At 46.8% G+C, this 21,040-nt stretch overlaps 1 protein-coding gene across 1 annotated transcript in view; it reads right to left on the bottom strand.

Moving 5' to 3' along the window:
• Window positions 1-21,040, bottom strand: part of XYLT1 (xylosyltransferase 1) — a gene marked incomplete at its 5' end in the record, with an annotated part of 369,697 nt that overhangs the window by 245,461 nt on the left and 103,196 nt on the right. The window contains one exon of the mRNA XM_023728323.1: window positions 6,468-6,506. Within this exon, the coding sequence (XP_023584091.1) occupies window positions 6,468-6,506 (39 nt within the window). The remainder of the gene's footprint in view (window positions 1-6,467; window positions 6,507-21,040) is intronic.

Genomic DNA, 21,040 nt, shown 5'->3' with positions numbered 1-21,040 from the left:
AAAAAAAAAAAAAAAAAAAAGCATTGTAAATCCTAACCCCTATACCTGTGGATAAGGAGCCCTGGTGGCACAGTGGTTAAGCACTCAGCTACTAACTGAAAGGTAGGCCGTTTGACCCTACCAACCACTCCACAGGAGAAAGATGTGGCAGTCTGTTTCCATAAAGATTACGGCCTTGGAAACCCTGTGGGGCAGCTCTACTCTGTCCTGTCGCTATAGTCAGAATTGACTCGATGGCAGTGGGTTTGGTTTGGTTTTATATGTGTGTATGTGAGGAGCAGTGGTGGTTCAGTGGTAGGATTCTCACTTTCCATGAAGGAGATCCAAGTTCACTTTACCTCAAGCACAGCCACGACTCGTCTGTCAGTGGAGGCTTGTGGTTGCTGTGATGCTGAACAGGTTTCAGCCCAGCTTCCAGACTAAGAAAGACTAGGAAGAAAGGTCTGGCAATTTACTTCCATAAAATCAGTCAATGAACACCCTATGGACCACAACAGTCTATTCCTGTTGTGCATGGAGTTGCCATGAGTCGGAGCCAACTCAACACAGCTACCAACAACATATGTGTATATATGTATATCTATGTATAGTATGTGTTACACATAAAAATAAAATATGACATATAAGGCATAAGATATGTAATATTTATAGTATATATAAGATCTATATAATATATGTGATATAAGATACATACAATATAGAATTTAGGTATAACAGAGATATATAGATATCTCTATACAGATAAATCTTATAGCTATAAGATATGTTACATAGATATAAGATATACAGATATATCTTAGTGACATAGCAGTGAAAGGGGTTTCACGTGTAACCTGGCTCTAATCTAGGCTCTACCACTTACTGACTGTGCAACTTTCAAAAGAAAACTTGATCCCTCTGGCTACAGATGGCTCATCTGTAAAATGGGTCTAAAATTAATATCTGCTTCATGGGGTTATATATCCTGATAAATGAAAGGTAGACTTCCAGCATTCAAATCCTGGCTGTTCCAATTGCTAATTGTTGGGCAGTTAAGTAACTTAACTTCCTTGTGCCTCAGTTTCTCATCTGTAAAATAGAGATGGCATTACGGGATCTTTGTGGAATTTGAATGAGTGAGTCCCTGTAAAGAAGTTAGAGGACTGCCTGGTAAGAAGCACTTAATGAGTGTTAGCTAAAAACACTAAATCTACTAACACACATCAAACGTACAGTCCCAGGCTCGTCACACATGTCCAGTGCACGTTTGTCATTGCTTACAATAGCAGTGATTTTAAGGGTTTTGGGCCAAGGGCTAAATTCGAACCTTCAGCGTCCTGGATGAAGTCGGCTCCCATTAAGAACAGAGGAATAGTGATCTCAACACCATCTATTTTTCGAAATGATGCATGTGGTTGCACTTTGGAGAACTCGCCGGCTATTTGTGGAACACTGCATCACATTGCTCACCCTGAGTCATATGGATCAGAAAGGAGCCCGTGGCTATGGGACCACAAACCGGCCCTGAGAAAGTTTCCACTGTCTGAGCCCAGCCTCTCAGCCCTGGTCTTTGCATGCCAGCCAGGGCTAATGCAAGACTCAGCCAGATCTGAGCCAGAGAATGGGATCATGGCAAAGGGATTTGGCTGTCGCAAAGCCAGCCTTGTCTGCTCCACCGAGGTTCTGCTCACCCAGGGAGGCAGCAGAGAGGGAAGCAGATGGGCTGGAAGCAATTTGGTCCCAGCGTCCTCTCAGCAGATGCTGGGCACCATAAGAATTAATGGGCTGGAGACTCAGGTAAGAGCCATTCAGAAGCTCCCTGATTACTCCCCAAACCACTCTCTATGGAAGAAAAGGTTAATCGAAGCCCAGAGCTGGAAGAGAGGCGAGGAGACAGCAATTGCTTTAATCCGGGAGCGGGGGAGGCGCTCCAGGAGAAAGAAACGTGCACACAGGAGGCTGTGGCACAAAGGAAGCGGGTTGCACCAAGGCCTAAAAATCGAGTTATTCGCTCCATCAGCGCCAAAGCCAGAGCCTCAGGCCAGCCACCCTCCAGACTCCAGCCAAGTAGCTGGGGTTTTGTTTTTTTGTTTTTTTGAAACACTGCACGCTTGCTGCACTGCTGGCCATACGCCTCTCTGGAAACCATCTCTGATGAGATTTTTCCCCATAATGATCCCACAAGACCTGCCTTTTACATATATCCTGAGCGTGCCCATATACATCGTGGGTCACTACTCTCCGTGCCGAGAGTCAGTCCTTTTCAACTCCAACCCAGAGCGCAGGCTGGTCAATACGCCGTGGCTCCATCCTGAGGCTGGCTCAAGTCAGACACTGGCCAGAGAGGATAACGTTTGGACATAAATAAGAGGAGACGAAGGAGGGGACACACTGCACATTTCTACACTGCACAATGGCATGGTTGGGACTGTCTTGTACAATAAGATGTCCACAGAGCCAGTGGGCTTACATCAGGTTTCCCAATTTCAGCATTATCTGAAGAATTATTCAAATAATTCTTGGTTGGGGGCAAGGGGTGCTGCCCTGTGCATTACAGGATGTTTAGGAGCATCCCTGGCCTCTACCCACTAGATGCCAGTAGCACATCCCCCACCCCAGTCGTGACAAAAATGCCTCCAGATTGCCAAGCGTCTCCTGGGGGTCAAAATCACCTCAGTGAGGACTACCGGTTTACACTGGAGCCGATTAACTGGCTAATGACCATTCTTAGCCATGCTTCTGACATTAGCTCCAAAATCAGGCCAACACTGCTAGGGACTGAAGATCCTTGGCCAGGGAAGACGCTTGCACCAGATATTAGTTTGTCTGGATGGCCCTGAACTTAAGCCTCTTTTCTTCCCGCACCTACTCAACCCTTCACCTTCATCCTGCCTGACAAGGTAATTCTTTATTCATCTTGACATTGTAACGGCACAAAGGCAGCCTCTAGCTTGAAGAAGCTAACACTTTAATTGATTCTAAGGAAAACTGGCATCATTTTGATAGGAACCCAGACATAATATGCAAAAATTTCAGACCGCTGTTATTGTTGTCTCTTTGCACGGTTAACACTTTCTCATCTGGAAGCTTTCAGCTCAAATTTCCCTTCCTGAGCACAAAACTCACCTCCTGAGTTCAATTCTCACCTCCTCAGCTCCTATCCCACCTCCTGTGAGAGGCTTTTCCTGAACAACCTCTCTCCTCCCGATCAGCCACTCTCACTTATACATATGCTTGTCTTTTTTCCCCATTCACAAATTACTACCTGAAATTGTTTGTTTGTCTGTTTATTGTCTGACCCCTTCCGCCAGAATGGATGCTCCAGGGGCCAGGAACCTTCTGTCTTATTCACCGCTGTATCCTTAGCACAAAGTTTGGCATTCTTCCTGGCCCAGGAACTGTTTATTAAATAAGTAAATGGATGAGTGAATTTGCGTTGATACAATTTTTAAAGTATTCCTTTCCTTCATATCCCCTCCTCATTTTATTCATGAGCATTCTTCACAGTCTTCAGGGCCCCAGCATCATCTTTAAATAATGTGAAAATAATTCCCTACCCTGATACTCCTAGTTAGCTGATCAAAGAAATTCAAGTACCTGCTTGGTTTCTGAAAACTGAACAGTCAGGCATTTCCCTCCTGATATCCTTGATCTTCAAGTCCTGAGAGATGTCAATGTAAATGAAGGGCTGCTCCCCTCTTAGTAGAGCCAACTTCACAAACACCCAGATTGACAAATCTTTACTCTACAAAAGAGCTTCTTTATTTCAACTCCCATGGCATCTCAGTGTTTGAGGAGAGGCCATTAACTAATTGACAGAGAAACTGTTTAGGGGCAGGCAGGCAGAGAAGCTAAAATTAAATGACAAGAGGCTTTGCCAAGTGGAGTGGATTCAGAAATGATAAACCATCTTGGGGGATCAATGAGAAAGAAAGAATCAAATGATGAGCATTTAAGTTTATCAAAACACTATTGATGTGCAGGGGGATGTTTTGTTTTTGTTGTTCCAAAATTAATTTTCCACTGGGTCCATTGCCTAAACCATTTTACCCACAAGCCTTGCGCCAATCTGTCTGTCAAGGAATTACTCATTATGCAAAGCATTCCATCCGTCCATCTGTCCATCCATCCATCCATCCACCCACACATTCATCCATCCACCCACCCACTTACCCATCCACCCACCCATTCTCCCATCCATCCGTCCATCCATCACTCTACCCATTTATCTAAGTAGATCTGCAAATACTTGTGCAAAGCACTCTGTATCTATCTATCTACCTATCTATCTGTCTATCTCTATGGATCTTGCGTTACATAATTCAAGCCCATTCCCCCAGCTTTGCCTGAGAATTAGAAAATCTTTGTACTAGTTGAGGCAATTTTATTTTCTGGAAAAATAGAATAGAGATTGAGAAGGTGGAGTCTGATGTCATACAGCCTTGCATCTCACACCCACCTCTGCAATGCACTTCTTGTGTGACCTTGGTCAACTTCCTTAACTTCTCTGACCATTAGATATCTTCGGAAATTGGGTATAATAAGAACACCTACGCAATAGTGGTATTTAAGAATTCAATGGGAGAAGCCAATTCCTGGCAAATGGTAAATGTTAGTTAGGGTGGGGATAATGATAATTCCACCAAGTTGCTAACCACATTCAAACTGTTTTCCTTTTTTTTTCATTTCTAGGTCACCTGGCTCCCACGTAACCACCACTTGGAGACCAGGGAAGCATTCACCACTGACAGTTAGGGCTTTCTTGATACACCCTGGGAGCAGCCTGATGAGGGGAAAGCTGACACTAGGGATGTCAACCATACTCAGCTTCCTCATTGTATTAATCTGGCTGTAAAGCAGAGAGAGTCCTCCTGATGCCGCCAGATGCAAAGCTCTGCTGTGCTAATGGCAGACAGCATTAGAGGAGACCTTGCAGCCCATCAGTCCCTCTCCCCCAACTCACAACAGCTGCCCGGGGACAGATCAGCCAAGCAAGGGATGAGGACCGATGCAATTAATACTGGGGAGAAGCGGATGCACGGAAGAAGGGGCTTAATGTTCCAATGCAGGCTGGGCCCTGGGCAAGCCCAGCAATGAAAGCTAAGAGGCAGGCCCACTTGTGGTACCTGTGCCCTAGGATGGAACGGGCAATGCCTTCTCTAGGAACACACAGCACCAGGAGGAGAAGTGGGAACTGACCCAGAGCTCCGAGCACATCTTCACATTACCTCTGCATGGCTGGCTGTTCCGAGCTCTGCTACATCTACCATCTTGCTCGTGGCATCTGGGTACCATTTGGGGCACCGCTTTCTTCCAGAACCGCTTCCTAGCCTCTCTTGTCTGACCTGCCTGCAGGCAGCTGAACAGGATCCCGTCCTGAGTCCCACGAGGGGCTGAGGCCCAGCATGGAGTAATATCTGGCCGCAGGCTTGTGCCAACAGTTTACAGAAAAACATTGGCACTTTGGTTTGGTTCCAATGTCTCTTTAACACGGGAAATCAGAACTCAGAAAGACAACAACATCCCCAGCTCCCTGAGGACCTAGAACCAGATGAGACTGGTAAGAGTGTTGTCTGGAGACAAATTGAGTCACTTCCCCAGTGGTGTGCACAAATGCACAAAGTCGGCCCCGTGCCGTGGCCAGCTGTGCATCGAGGCTCAGATCCCCGGGACCAACGGGCATGAGCCTGAGAGCAGTCACTGCCCATGGGCAAGCTGTCACCCCCACGATGTGCTGGCCAAAGCCATGGGCACATCACTTCTCTTTCCCATGGCGGTTTTGAAGGGCTGACTGGGTGATGTCCACAGTGAAGGATATAAGAGGACCAAGAACAGAAGCATCTAGAACACAGCCGCTCCACCCCCGGCACATAAGATTTCACTACCAAAGTTCTGGATACAGACTATTTGCCCAAGGGTTCTCCTGACTCTAGTAAGTTTTCCTTCTGGGGAAGAACTGATAAAGAAGAGAAGAGGAATCATGTTAAATCCACGCTCTGGAAGTTCTCTCATATTACCTGGACAGAGTGGAGATGACGTGTTTCCCAAAGTGGCTCATGCTCCTCTGTGAGTGCATTCACATGGTTTTAGAGAGCACCCAAAGGAACATTTTGATTTAATTTAGCAGTTTTATGTTTACTTTAATATTTTGGAAAATATAACTAGCACATCAAACTTGAGATTTCACCAACATTATTGCGTGAGGCAGGGTGGGTATCTCAACCTCAGCACTATTGACATTTGAGGCCGGATCGTTCTTTGTGGTGGGGGGCTGTCTTGGGCATTGTCAGCTGTTTAGCTGCATCCCTGGCTTCCTGATACCTACTAGATGCCAGCAGCACTCCACCAAGTTGTGACAACCAAAAATGTCTCCCATTAAACCCACTTTCTGAGCCATGGGGCCAAGAGGATGCACAAATGTCCCCCGGAGGGGGGTCCAGGAATACCTGTGTGGAGACAAGTGACAAAGGCCAAGGGAAGGTACTAACCTGGGTCTCCAGGGTGATCAGTGGACTCCGGTGTGGGTCCTGTGGGGGAGAAAGGAAAAAACACACACATTGGTAGTGGGGAAAAATTAATGTACTACCCCAGCATCATTTTAAAACTAAGTCCATTATCCTCTGTGCTCAGGCAACCCCATGGGGAGGGCAGCCCAACTCTGTCTCCCCCATTCCATGGAAACATTAGGAGAGCTTGGCCCAATCTGCTGCCCCCAACTTCCCCTCCCACATTCAAGCAATTAGGGGGGCTCAAGTTTTTCATTAAGAGGCGCCAGCACGAAGATCACGCGAAATGATGAGGTAGAAAGGCATAAGAAACAAAGCACACCAGCCGAATATCTCAAAGCGCGTTCTCTATATGGAGGAGAGGCTGGACCCAGAGAGGACAGGAAACAAACCTGGAAGAATATAAAACCCTTATGAGGGGCAAAAGGTCCCTGGGCAGTGCAAACGGTTTGCACTCGACCACTAACCTAAAGGTTGACAGTTCAAACCCACTCAGCAGTGCCACAGAAGAAAGGCCTGGCAATCTGCTCCCATAAAGAGTACGACCAAGAAAATCCTATGGACAATCAACTCTATAAGACTAAATGGTCACCATTTACCCAAAAGCAAAGATGGGAAGGCAAGGAGGGGAAGGGAAGCTAGATTAGTGGAAACAGAAGAAACAGAATGGAAATAATGAGAATGCTGACACATTGTGAAAATTGTAACCAACGTCATGGAACAATTTGTATAAAACCTCTTAAATGGGAACCTAATTTGCTGTGCAAACTTTCACCTAAAACACAATAAAATATTTTTTTTAAAGACCCTATGGAGCAGTCTTACTCTGTAACACATGGGTTGTCATGAGTCTGAATCAACTTGATGGCAACAGGTTTTGTGTGTGTGTGTGTGTGTGTGTGTGTGTGTGTGTGTGTGTGTGTGTGTGTGTGTGTGTGTTTGGGGGGAGGAGGGCCGCAGCCATCAATTTGTGTCTGATCTTGGAAAAAAATGAGGGAAGGAATGAGATGGAGACAGAGAAAGAGAGGCGCTCAATTCCTGGTTTGAGTAGCACGTTCCAATGGGCTGGGGAAGATCCTTTTCAGGACACAGAAGGCCGGAGTAACGTCCTATTCATTCACTCTCTACAAAAGCCAATTGACTAGAAATGCTTGGTGGTAATGTCTCGGGTCATTAAACATGAACTCTTTGTGGGGGTGGTGGGGAGAGCAGGGTGGATACAGAAGGGGAAGAAACTTATGGGGAGGGGGTAGTGGCTTTCAGCAAGTGGTTTCCAAGGAAAACAGGAAACCTAGTACATAAAGACTATTTTTGTCTGCACCATGTCCGCTCTGAACGTAACCATCTCAGACTCAGAAGTCTGGGAAAATAACCTTAAGCTGCCTCTGACAGAAATGGGCCTGATTTTAGCGCCCTGAAGTACACACTCAGTTTGCAACTATGCTTTATTCTAGCAGATATTCAAACGTGTTCTTCTAGGCACTAGCCTGCTGCTGGCCTATACTGGGAACAAAAAGTAGTGTAAGGAAATTGGAACATTTTAAACCCCTAATCGCCTCGTATGCATGCGGAAGTTGGATAATGAAAAAGGAAGATAGAAGAATTGATGCATCGGAACTGTGTTCTGGCCAAGAATACTGAATAGACTGTGGACTGCCAGAAGCAGGAACAAATCAATCTTAGAAGAAATACAACCAGAACGTCCCTTAGAAGCAAGGGTGGCAAGACTTCAACTCATTTACTTTGGTCACATCATCAGGAAAGAAGAATCGCTAGAAAAAGACATCGTGTTTGGTCAGTGAAAATGAGGGAAACCCTCAGAGAGGTAGATTGACACAATAGCTGCAGCAATGAACTCAAACACACCAACAATCATGAAGATGGCAAAAGGCTGGGTAACATTTTGTTCTGTTATACAGAAGGCCGCCATGAGTTGGAGTCAACTCAATGGCAACAACCAACCACCGCCCTAGGTGAACTGTCATTCACCTTTTTGATCACTTCCTGTGGAATCTTTAGAACAAGGCCTAATTCTTATGAGCGCGAGAGGCATGATCTCAGTAGTGTTTTGGGCTCTGGTCAGTGCTGACCTTCCTCTCCAGATAAGGGACTGACTCATCTTCCCCAATTCCAGGTACGAGTCCCATTCCCAGCACTTCCCCAATGGAGCCGCTCACAATACGTTGCCAAGAGAAGTCTCCCTCCAATTTCCACATTCTCCCAGGACATGGAGGGAACATTTCTCTCCCTCTCCCCACATTTCAGGTTTGGCCCATAAAGGAATGTGGGAATGTCCTGAAGAAAATGCTTTGGGTCTTCCTCTTCAAGCCCTTACTAGCTCCTTCCCAGGGATGAAGACGTGACTAACTGCTGAGAACCGGACACTCACTACACCACTTTTTTCCAGTAAGCAGGGTCACTACTATAGCCATCTCTCATGGAGTCCCTCCAGCCAGCAAATCTACCACCTGCCCCAGGAAGAGTGGACTCCATACTTCTTGTTGCCATGTGCCTGCCCGGTAAGCACACTAGGCAGGGCCTGTTTTTGTCTTCTAGAAGCATAATCATCCCCCTGGTCTATGTGAGCGAGACCTTGTACATGCTGCCTAGGAGTGAGAGCAAGCAAAGTTTGCTCTTTGGGTCGGAGTCAGTCAGTGGCTGGCTGTCTCTCCATGCAGATCCCACCATCTTGATTTTGACTAGAAGATAAGAAGCTGCTTCTCAGCCTCAGACATTAGTCTCAAGACGACTTCCTCACCAAGCCTTGCACTGCGCTCTTGCGTGCTTACCCAAATTAATTAAGCTGTACTTCACAGCCAATTTGGCTATTGTCTGGGGCTTATGCTTCATTGCTCAGACTCCAGAGCGGGTGGAGCAGGAGAATGCCATCCTGAACTCCTCAGAATAACTTCCCTGGGTAAGACCCTTCTTAGGAAGCTACAGGAAACCCCTGTCAACTGTGTTGACAAAACCAAGAGGTTGATCTCTGGACACGGAAGCACTGCGTCTTTATTCGGTGTTCCAAAATTGGAACCCCTATCAGCACATGGTCAGGGGTCCAAGATTCATTAAAAGGCTTCCCGAGGGCAAAAGCACAAAAGAAATTGACTTAGCTTGTTAATTAACTAGGGAGGAAGAGGATAAAGTACTCACAAGTGGCCACATCATTAACACTTGGGATTCACTTGCCAACAAAATTGTGCTCCACTCTGTCTTGTGCACATTCCAGATGCAAGTCTCTCCCCAAAGAGGCCCAGTCCAGTGGATTCAAGATATGACTGCCTATCAGCGAGGTCTCACTTTCAGCAACATCCTCAACTGGAAAGGCTAACGAAGTGGAACTGGGTCAGTGACACTGCCTGCCTAATCCATTGTGTCTGTCTAAACTGGGACTCTTCAGTTTACAGTAAATTCCTGTCTGTCAGAGGAAAGGCTTCCGGAGACCAAAGGGGAATTTGTAACGTGCTAGGATGCTACAGTGGAGTGCTTCTAGAATGTTAATGCAGGTACCAGGAACCACAGCCCAGCCTTTCTTATTTATTGCAATGAGTAAATTGGGGAAGTCAAATGGGGAACAAGGTTGACTGAATTTGTGGCCCTCGTTCTTCACCACTCCCTAGAACCACACCCTTTGGTCATGTGACTTTGCACTTCTTCCTATTAGAGGCAGAGTGTACTTCCCCATGCCTTAACCTTGACCACATGACTTGCTTTGTCCAATGGGAGGGTAGCAAAGGTGACAGAAGCAGAGGCTCGCAGTATGCTTGCATGATTGAGCATGACCTCTTGTGCTTTTGCCATCGCCATGAGGAGAACATGCCCCACAGAGCCTGCAGGTCCAAAGAAGATGACAGACACGTGGAGCTGGACCTGGCCTGCAGCTTGGAGCCAAGGATGGCCCAGATTAGAATACCCACAGCTGACCCTCAGACACATATATATATGCTCCGGATGGCACAAACGGTTAAGTGCTCAGCTACTAACCGAAAGGCTGGCAGTTCTAGTCTACCCAGAGGCACTCGGAAGAAAGGCCTAATGATCTACTTCCGAAGATCACAGCCATTGAAAACCCCATAGAGCACAGTTCTACTCCGACACACAGGGGGTCAGCATGAGTAGGAAACTGACTTAACAGCAAATGGTTTGTTTTGTTCTTGTCATATATATGTATACACATATAAATATATATATGTGTGTGTGTATGTATACGTATATATATGTGCGTTTGTGCATACATATATGTATACATAGTATATATATCTCAAATATCTTGTTGTTTCAAGCCGCTGAGTTTTGGGATGGTTTGTTATACAGCATCACTATGGCAATCATTAACGAATACTTTCCAAAGACTAACCCTGACAGACCCAAAAACTACTCGTAACAAACCCTCACAGCCTTGGAACCGAAATGATACATACTCTTTTCCTAAATCTGCAAATACATTCCAGGAACCTGAAACCACTACAACTAACAGCTATCCTTTCTCGAGGGCCTACTCTGTGCCAGGTTCTGCAGTAGCAGTCCCATTATACCGAGAGGGAAAATATGCCACCAGTAGGACCTCACACCAGTTCTTCCAAACGCCTTCTGCTTACAAACTATCACAGCTACCCTCCTCACCCGTGTGAACAAAAATGAGGTCCCTTCATAATGACAGTGGTCCAAAGACAAGCTAAGTGGTCAAGCTAAAGCATCTGACCTTTACTCTTTCTCTCTCTTACAAAATTTATTATTTCACGTCATTACAACAACATTAAAGGAAATGATCACTCAGGATCCTCTTGCCCTGAGTTATAGACGGTTTTCATTCTTCTGGTTTATTCTAAACTTTATCCCAGGGACACAGTACTTGACCAAGGTTTAGAACAATCATGAATAGCAGTAATAACTGACATTTGTTGAGTACTTACTATGCTCCAGGGACTAGACTAACCTCTCTACATACATCATTTCACTTACCCCTGACATCAATCATATGAGGCAGATACTATCATTATCCTCATTATGTTCTTGTTAGCTGCTGCTGAATCAGCCCCCACTCATGGTGATCCCACGCACGGAACAAAACGCTGCCTGGTTCCGTGCCATCCCCATGATCGGTTGTAGATCGGACCATTGTGATCCAGAGAGTTTTCACTGGCTGATTTTCTGAAATAGATAGACAGGCCTTTCTTTCTAGTCCCTCTTAGTCTGGAAGCTCCAATGAATTCTGTTCAGCATCACACAGCAACACGTACGCCTCCACTGATAGATGGATGGTGGCTGCGCATGAGGTGCACTGGCCAGGAACCGAACCCAGGTCTTCCACACGGAAGGCGAGAATTCTACCACTAAACCACTAATGCCCCCCTATATTCTCACTATAGAAATGGGAAAACTGATGATCAGAAACATTAGTAACCTGTCTTTAGTCACCCAGACAGTAAGTCTGGATTCAAACTCAGAGCCCTGCGCTTGAGAAATCTATGTTCCACTATTTTATAGTAGGTACTCATAGTGTTCTCTTGTACAGAGGATAGCTGTGAGTCGGAACCACCTCGACGGCACCTAACAACAACAACGCACGGGGTCACCATGAATTGGAATCGACTCGATGGCACCTGCTTTAGAGTCCTTGAGTGGTGCAAAGAGTTAACACACTTGGCTGCTTACGGAAAGGTTAGACGTTCTAGTTCACCCAGATACACCTCGGAAGGAAGACCTGGTAATCTACTTCCAAAAAATCAGCCATTGAAAACTCTCTATGTTGTGCAGTTCTACTCTGACACACATGGGGTCACCATGAGTCAGAATCAACTCAACGGAAAACTGCTTGTTTTCCTACTGGAGAAAACAGCCCCACCTTAGACAAAGGAACCTCGCAATGTGGATAAAGTCTATCCAAAAGAAGAACACTTACAGCAAATAAACAGTACCACCTTAATAAATGCTAGAATCCATTTTTAGCACCCAGAGTTTTGTTTTTTAAAGGTAGTGGACATGGTTGATGGAAATGAGCACACGTGCCATGACTGAAAACCAAACGGAGCCCCTCTGCCGGCAGGGCCCCGTGTAGACTTAGCCCAATCAATCCACACGTGCTTACTGAGTTCCGACTCGGTAGCTAGAACCATGCCTGGTGGGCATCATAAGGAAGCCAGGAGTGAGCTTAAAGTGGCTCTGTGTACACTTCTACTCCCAAAGTGAACTGTTTAAATAAGAAGCAGGAGCCTGATCACAGGGCTGAGAGAAACGAAACCTATTTGTGTCTCACAGGTCTTGCTTCTGAGACAAGGAAGCCAGGCTCCGATATTCGCGAGTAACAATCCTTCCTCACCAAGGCCAAAGGCCTCATTTTAACAAGCAATTAAGCTTCAGTAAAGAGAGGAGGAGGAATGTGTTCATTATGAGTCCACGCATGCCTCCAACATTTCTGACTCTCCTGTTGGGGTGAGCCGCCCAGAGTGAGCCTCGGCCCTAGGCAGGGGGATTCTCTTCCTTTGTCGTGAAGACATCATAAGATAGTGTTTGCTCTTGGGTGTGAAGCAGTGGCTTTGGTGTGCAGGTGATAACACTGTGACTCAAGCCTTCAGAGTCAGATTTCCCCATGAAGCCCATCAAATCAGCTGGAGAAACAATAAGCCCCTACAGCACAGCCTCTTGCCAGAGACACTCGGGGAGACTCTTCAGAAGGCTGGCTTGGGGCTCTCCATGTGCGCAAGCTTGATGGGTGACGGAACCAGGGAGCTCCCACCATCAGTAGCCTTGACATTGTTCTTAGTCGCTACCAAACACCAGGCACCGAAGGAAATGAAATGAGCTCTTCATGGGATCTCAGATTGAAAGGGACAAAAACTCCCCGGCATGCTCCTGGCAAGCTGGACTCACAGAGGCCATGGGCAGGAGCTGAGTTTGGAAGCCAAGCCAGAGACCTCAATGGACTCCTTCCCTTGTACGATGGGTCTGGCATAGGGCAAAACAGGGCGGTCAGTGGAAAAGAGCACAAGCTTTGGGGTTTGAACATGGGTTCAAGTCATGCATGACCTCTGAGGAGATCTGTGACCTTGAGCAGAGTCCCTAGCTCCTGAGAGCTTCTGTTGTCACACTTATAGGATAGCCATAGAATTTACTGTCTGGGACCTTTTTGGAAGGAAAAAGGGGCACTATTAATAATTACACCAGGATTCAGCAGTAGACTTTTTGCCATCCATGTGGGAGACCTGGGTTTGATTCCCACCCAATGCATCTCGTGTGCAGCCACCACCCATAGGTCAGCAGAGGCTTTCATGTTGCTATGACGCTGAACAGGTTTCAGCAGAGCTTCCAGATTAAGATAGACTACGAAGAAAGGCCTGGTGGACTACTTCCAAAAATCAGCCAATGAAAACACTATAGATCACAATGCTCCAATCTGCAACCTACCATAGGGATGGTGCAGGACCAGGCAGCACTTCATTCTGTCGTGCGTGGGTGTGGCTATGAGCTAGGAGCCGACTCCACGGCACCTAACAACAACAGGTGTAAACCTGGATTGTCCCGGGAAAACCCAGACATACGGTCACCTCCTCGTCTTGAAAATGGGTATCCACGGACATGATGGGTTGCCATGAACATTAAATGAGATTAGGTGACGAAAACGCCAGGTACATAGTTCCAAACCCACTGCCGTTGAGTCGATTCCAACTCATAGTGACCCTATAGGACAGAGCACAACTGTTCCATAGGATTTGCAAGGCTGTAACCTTTACAGAAGCAGACTGTCACATCTTTCTCCTGCAGAGAGGCTGGTGGGCTCGAACCACCGACCTTTTGGTTAGCAGCCGAGCACTTAACCACTGCGCCACCAGAGCTCCTTGGCACATGGTTAGAAGCTCAAAAATAATCTTCCCCTTGTTTTCTTCTTCTTCCAAGGTCATGAAGGCTAAGATACATCACTCCACCACCGAGTTTACTGCAGCACGATTTTTCTACCCTGCAAGTCTTCATAGCCACTAACTAAATCCATCTCACAGCACAGCAGCGACATGGGTAAACTTGGCTAGCTTGTTTTGAATGCTCACTTTGTGCTAAGTACGTGAAAGACTTGCAACCCTGCCAGGGGAGGTATCGTTCTCCCCATTTTACAGATCAGATAACTGATGCTCAGGGAGGATAATTCGCTTAAAAACATAGGACTAAACCCTGGTGGTGCAGTGGTTAAGAGCTACGGCTGCTAATCAGAAGGTCAGCAGGTCAAACCCAGCAGGTGCTCCTTGGGAACTCTATGGGGCAGTTCTACTCTGTCCTGTAGGGTCGCTATGGGTTGGAATCGACTCCATGGCTACGGGTAATAAGGGCTGGAGCCAGGACTGTGCTCAGGTGTGTAAGTGATCAGAAACTGGTCCCTTAACCAATATGCTAGTGTTTCTTAGAGTATGAACTTACTGACTCAGGACCTCTGGGCAAGGATCCAAAGAATCTGCATTTTAATTAAACACCCTTAGGGGGTTCTTATGTACAATGAAGCACGAGAACCCCGACACGACACCGTGGGTAATCCAAGACTGAAAAGCATCCAGGTGACAAAGCCAGGCCATGAGAAACCAAGAATAGGACCATACCTCTGATACCCAGCAGCTACCTTATGTCTGATGCATGCACGGCACTCTCAAGAGCCGAGTGTTCATGCTTTGCATCCTCAGGAAATGTCCACAATAGGTGCAAGGTGTTTGCTGCCCCTTCCCTTCTCCCTATATATATGGGGTAGGTGCCCCTCCTGCCCCAGAAACCTTGCCATCACCTTCCTCCACCACAGGGACGTGGCTACTCCTCAACTCCTTCTCGAGGTCTAATGGAGCAAGCAAGATGCTCACGTATCGGGCCTTTCTCTTTGGACGTCCCTGCGAGTTTGCAGAGGGAGCTTCTCTCACGTGCCGGAGGCTCCTGAGCGGAGGGCAGGCCACGTGTTGGCAGGCAGCACTGGGGGAGGAGGGAGGGTGCCCACCACACAGTTCCCTCCTTGTTCTCCAAGAAAGGCCGCATTTGGAATGCAGACGAAGGCCAGCACCACACAGCGCTCACCTTGTTGGAAACTGCTAGGTTACCTTCAAATAGGGCTCAGGGGAGAAAACAGAAACCCCACGAGAGGGCAGGGGGTTATCACTGACTTAGACAGATGCTGGCAGTTAGGCTTGTTAGGCTTGGGTCCTTAAAACTGGTGGATTCCTCTCTCTGTGTCTCAGTCTTTCTTGCTCTCTCAATTTCTCTTTTTCATATTATAAGTTTCAGAAGTTTACAGGTCTCTTTACTACTCTTTATTCCTTCCACATTTTCAGCCCAGACCCCAGAACTGAGCAACAGAACTTCAAAATGAAGCTCTGGCCCTTGGAGTTGGTAGTTAATAACCCACACAGCCCTGGAAGGTACGAGAAGCCACAGACACATAGAAACTCGGGAATGGTTTTAATGATCCCACACTCAGCTTGGGGGGTGTGCCGAAAATCTAAATCACGTATATCATGCTTTGTTCTGCCTTAAGAGGTTTCTTAATTGTTTTAAAGGTACACATAATTATAATTCTCCGAAGAGAAGTTTTTGAATACATCTATTCTAAAGATTAGAGCCTTGAGGTATGAACTGTTAAGACAAGGGTGGATAGTCCAGAGATAGTTTCTTTGGCCTGTTGCATTGACAAAATATTTGAATTCGTTGCCAGTATTTTGAAACAAGGATACTTAACAAGCAAATCCAGATTTCTCACTTGTCTTTTAAAAATGGAAGATTTGGCCTACGCTGGACATGCATTCCTGCAAGATAATAAAGCCCCTGCCTTGGCCATTACAGGCAACTGAACTGGTCTCCTCTGCATTAGGACAATGTGCCCAAGATCACACAGCTTGTCAGTACTGTCAATCATCAAAATACTAGCTAACATTGAACTCATACCATAGGCGAGGCATTATTATAATTGTAAGCATTATCTCATTTAAACCTCACAACAACTCTAGGAGGTAGGTATTAATAGTCCCATTGTACAGATTGGGCAACTGAGCCTCAGAGGAAAAATAATTTGCTCCAAGTCATTCACCACTAAGTGGCAGAGGGAGGATTTGGCTCAGAGCAGCCCATCTCCTGAGACTGCAGTTTGGATCTCTTTTTTGGATCACTTCTGCTTCCTAATGGTATTAGCCACTTGAATCGGAATCACTAATCCCCAGTTCATAGTTCTATGAGCAGCTGGCACTAGAAAGCCACCAGGAACAGGGAGTAGGATCAGAGGCTCCTAAGTCCAGATCTCCCCGTTCCTTTGCTGCGAGTCCTCAGGTTAATTACTTAACTTGGTAAAGTTCTTGATAATAATGCTACTAATAACAACCACCTCACGTGGTTATTGTGAGGACTGGCTGAGGGTGTATCAGAGCCTTGGTTGGTCCTGACATAGAACGGGTGAGTCACAAATGTGAGTTCCCCATAGAGGACAATCACTATCACTTTACAATGTTCTGCTTTTCACAGCTCAAAGGCATTTGCAGACCATAAACAAGACATGCCATGTGCCAAGAAAGAACTGAGAAATGCAGCCTCTACCCAACAGAGCCAGATAAGAGACACTGGCTAGGTCTCGTCGGCGCCCCGGGTCCTTCTGAATGTGGCCACCCAGGCTCAGTTTGGACCAGGAGCTGGAGACACAAGCCACACCCACAGCTCAGCCCAACAGTTAGCTTTTCCCAGGCACAGGCCACGGCACCTATCAATTTTGCACCCACTGGCTGTGGCTGCCAAGATGGCAGGCATCCCAACTGGAACCAATGCTGCCAACTGTCCTGCAGACACTGCCCAGAGTTCCCAAGACATGAGGTTCTGCGTTTGGCTCCTGGGGCAGATGGATGGGTTTTCCATCCCACAGGGAAGTATTTTAGATTTGAGCCCCAGAATCCAAAATTGTGAGTACAAGAAAGGGACTCAGAGATCTAGGCTAGGAGTGCAGCTGCCTCCTTATCTGGTGTCCAAGGCAGACATTACTAAACCACCGTTTGGCCTCGAATCCTCAACACAGCCCTATGAGCAGACATTGTCAATAGATTCCAGTTTCCCTATGAGATGAAACTTATTTCTATCCCTGACCAGAACCAAACGCATCATTTCCTGGTGAGGCACATGAAGTCCAAAGATGGGAAGTAAATTTCCTAAGAGCCACACACATTCTGTATCAAAACTCAGTCTAGAATCCAAGTGTCTCGATACCAAGTCCTGGGTTCACTCCCTTTTGCCAAAACAAATTTCTAGGCACATCCCTCTGCCCTTTTTCTCCACTTCCTCCTCTTCAGCTCCCTCACAATAGCCTCTAACCAGAGCATCTTCTGTTCAAAGATGTGCCATATCCCAGCTCTGGGAAAACTGTGATTCAGCAGTGCTTCATGCCTGGACTGTTTCCAAGAGGCCACACACTGAACTGCTGACTCAAGCTGTGGGGGTAAAAAAGAACAATCCCAGGATACTGCGAATCGGGATGCTGCTGGAGAGCACATGCCCAGGCTGCAGGCTGTGCCTCGGAATGGGGAGCCTCCTTCCGGCGCTGGAAGAGGGATGCTGAGTACGTGTGGTGTACAAGAGGGTTGCAAGGGACAGACGGACAGGGGACAGACAACTAGAGTCTTCCTACAGTTAGAGCCGGGGTACAAGTCAGGAGGTTTCAGCAGGGGAGAGAGATTCAGTGTCTTCTACCTGACTCCCCAATCTTTTTCTGTATTTCTTTTTAAAAAAATATTTTTGTAAACTTTCCCTCTTATTATAATAAAATAAATACTGCCAATATTCAGAACATACAGGCATTAACAGTGTGAGGTTTAAATAGTCAATCACTCCAGATTCATAAAGATTTAAATACAATCACAAATTAGTGGCTTCTCCTGTATTTCTCGATGATTGATGATGATGATGATGATGATGATACCATCGATGACAATGGCCACGATGACAGCTATCACTTACTCCGTCCTTACAAGGCACTGTCGTTAGCACTTCAGGTGCATTATCTCAATTAATCCTCCTTCCATCCTTATGGGGCGGCTACAACAGGATGTCCATAAAGTCTAGTGCCATGGGTGATATTATATTACGTGTTTACCTTTGGAAGATGCCCTTGATGGCATTATGGATTTGTCTACGCTTCCGTACTATGGAAGAAACTAAGGAGCAAAGGGTTTACAAGACTTGCCCAAAAGCCACAGAGCTGTTTAACGCTAATATTGTCACTGAAGTAACAAAGAGTAGTAGCCAAAATGCTTGCATGTGGTTTGGGTTGACCTATGTGGTGTTCAGTTGACACACACACACAAAGCCTGGGTGGCACAAGCGGTGTGCAACTGGCTGCCTACTTAAAGGTTGCCAGTTCAAACCCACTCTGCAGCTCTGCAGAAGAAAGGCCTGGTGAACTGCTTCTGTAAGGGTTGTTGTTACTGTGTGCCACTGAGTCGATCCCGACTCATAGCAACCCTATATGACAGGGTAGAACTGCCCTACAGGGCTTCCTAGGTTGTATTCTTTACAACCAAGAAAACCGCCTGGAGCAGTTCTGCTCTATAATACATGGGGTCACCATGAGTCAGAATTGACTTGACCGCAAAGGGAATACATTATACATGTATATATGTGGTCACTATGAGTCAGAATCGGAATTGACGTGACAGCAATGGGTTTGGTTTGAGATATATATATATTTTTAACTAGGGGCCAATATTTAAAAGTTGAGTGATTTTAAAATATCCCAATTTATGACTTTTCTTAAAATATCAGAAAATCTGGCCAACTGGGCAGGTATGACAGCCTGGCTATAGCTGAGGTGAAAGAGCCATTACCTCCTTCATACAGGCACCTAGGCTGGCCCTAGAGGCATCTGAGTTTGGGACACCACCCTGAACTCTTAACCACCCTTACTGATCACCCCCCTAAAGGAAGACACCACTTTACCCACTTCACAGCTTCTTCAGCCTGGCCCCACCCTCACTCCCAGCCCTAAGAAAAGTTCTGGATCCAATGTTTTACAAAAAGAAAAAAAAGAAGAAAAAAAAAAACAAAACAGCTCTACTAACTAATTCAGAGTAAGCTGAGCCGTGCAGTGTATGGATGCATGAGCCTCTACCTCAAGTTCAACAGTCTTGACCTTTCGGGGCTGCGGGCTCAGTGGGGGTGGGGTGGGGAGGCGTGGTGCATAGGGCAGAACAGGAAGATGTGGTCAGCGCCCACCATGTTCTTGCTTCCTGCGGGGCTGCCCCGCACAGCTGCCTTGGGCTGGCTGCTTGTCCTAGCTCTCATGGAAGGAAGTTCTCTCATCACCCACGACAACAGAGTTGGCCCAGACAGCCCAGAAACGTGCAAGGGGGGCTCCCAGGCCAGCTTGCCTTCTGTCTGCGGGCAGCCCCAAGGCTGTGAGACAGGAAGAGGGGAAGAAAGCCTGGCCTCAAGACAGCATCCTGCGGTCAGGCACTCACAAAGCTCCAGCTGGGGGAAAGGGAGAGGAGGAGGCGAGAGAAAGGGGTCCAGCACGGGGACTCTGGACAATGAGCTCCTTTCATCAGTGAATAGAGACAGCCTTACTCGGTCTCAATGGCTTGGGCTCTGAAACGACCGATTCTATACCCAGAAAGCCACATTTGCTAGCCCCTGTGCCAAGGTCAGGCAGGAGCCTGAGATCCCCAAGGAAGCCGATAATCAACACCCGGGAGACAACCACCATCCTTTCTCAGCGCTGTCGGCCGACCCAAAACCTGCAATGAGCCTCTTCATTTCTAGGCTTTTCTGCACTGGGGTGAGAGTGGGGAGACCCTCGCCCTCACCTGTGACATGCTCTGCCTAACTGTGGGGCCTAGTCAGCACAGGAAGTGCTCCCTCCCCAGGCTCTCCACTGAGACATCTGTGGGGAAGGGGCAGGAAACGATGAGAAAGAGCTGGGGAAACAAGATGCAAATTCAAGTTTGTAGCCTGGAGTTGAACAAAGTCCTGATGTGGTGGGAATCGTGGCTGATGACACAGCAATAGCCTCTGTTTAGCAGGCACTTGGAGAACATTCCCTTTAAGGGTTTATTGCCAAGGTAGCAAAGCGGGGACCTACAGGCAGTATTTAGTGTAGACATGTTTTGTTCAGCCTATGCAATGTTTAAGAAAAGAAAAGCTAAATATGTTGCCAACATTTGAAATTTGGGAGATTTCACATGAAACCGTGACGTTCTGGCATTTCTTGGAAAATCAGAGGAGCTGGCGACACATATCCATCACTTTCATAAAGCAACGGATGCCTGGAGCTGAGTAGCAGCTGTTGCTCTGAGAAGGGGCAGGTATCCTCTGGCTCCCGACAGTCCCGTAGACACGCTTCCCTCATTAAGACTATGGCTGCTGTGTTGTTAGCAGCCAAAGCGTCAACTCCAACTCATGGCAATCTTACATACAACAGAACAAAACACTGCCCAGTCCTGAGTCATCCTCACAATCATCAGCATGCTCATGTCTATTGTGACGGCTATTGTGCCAATCCATCTCACCAAGGGTCTCCCACGCCCTTGCTGGCCCTCTACTTCACCACACATGATGTTCGACTC

The sequence above is a fragment of the Trichechus manatus genome, unplaced genomic scaffold (assembly GCF_000243295.1).
Source record: "Trichechus manatus latirostris isolate Lorelei unplaced genomic scaffold, TriManLat1.0 scaffold00024, whole genome shotgun sequence".
Classification (NCBI taxonomy): Eukaryota; Metazoa; Chordata; class Mammalia; order Sirenia; family Trichechidae; genus Trichechus; species Trichechus manatus.
Note: the sequence above shows the minus strand (reverse complement) of the source record. Positions and strands in the feature narration are given on the sequence as shown.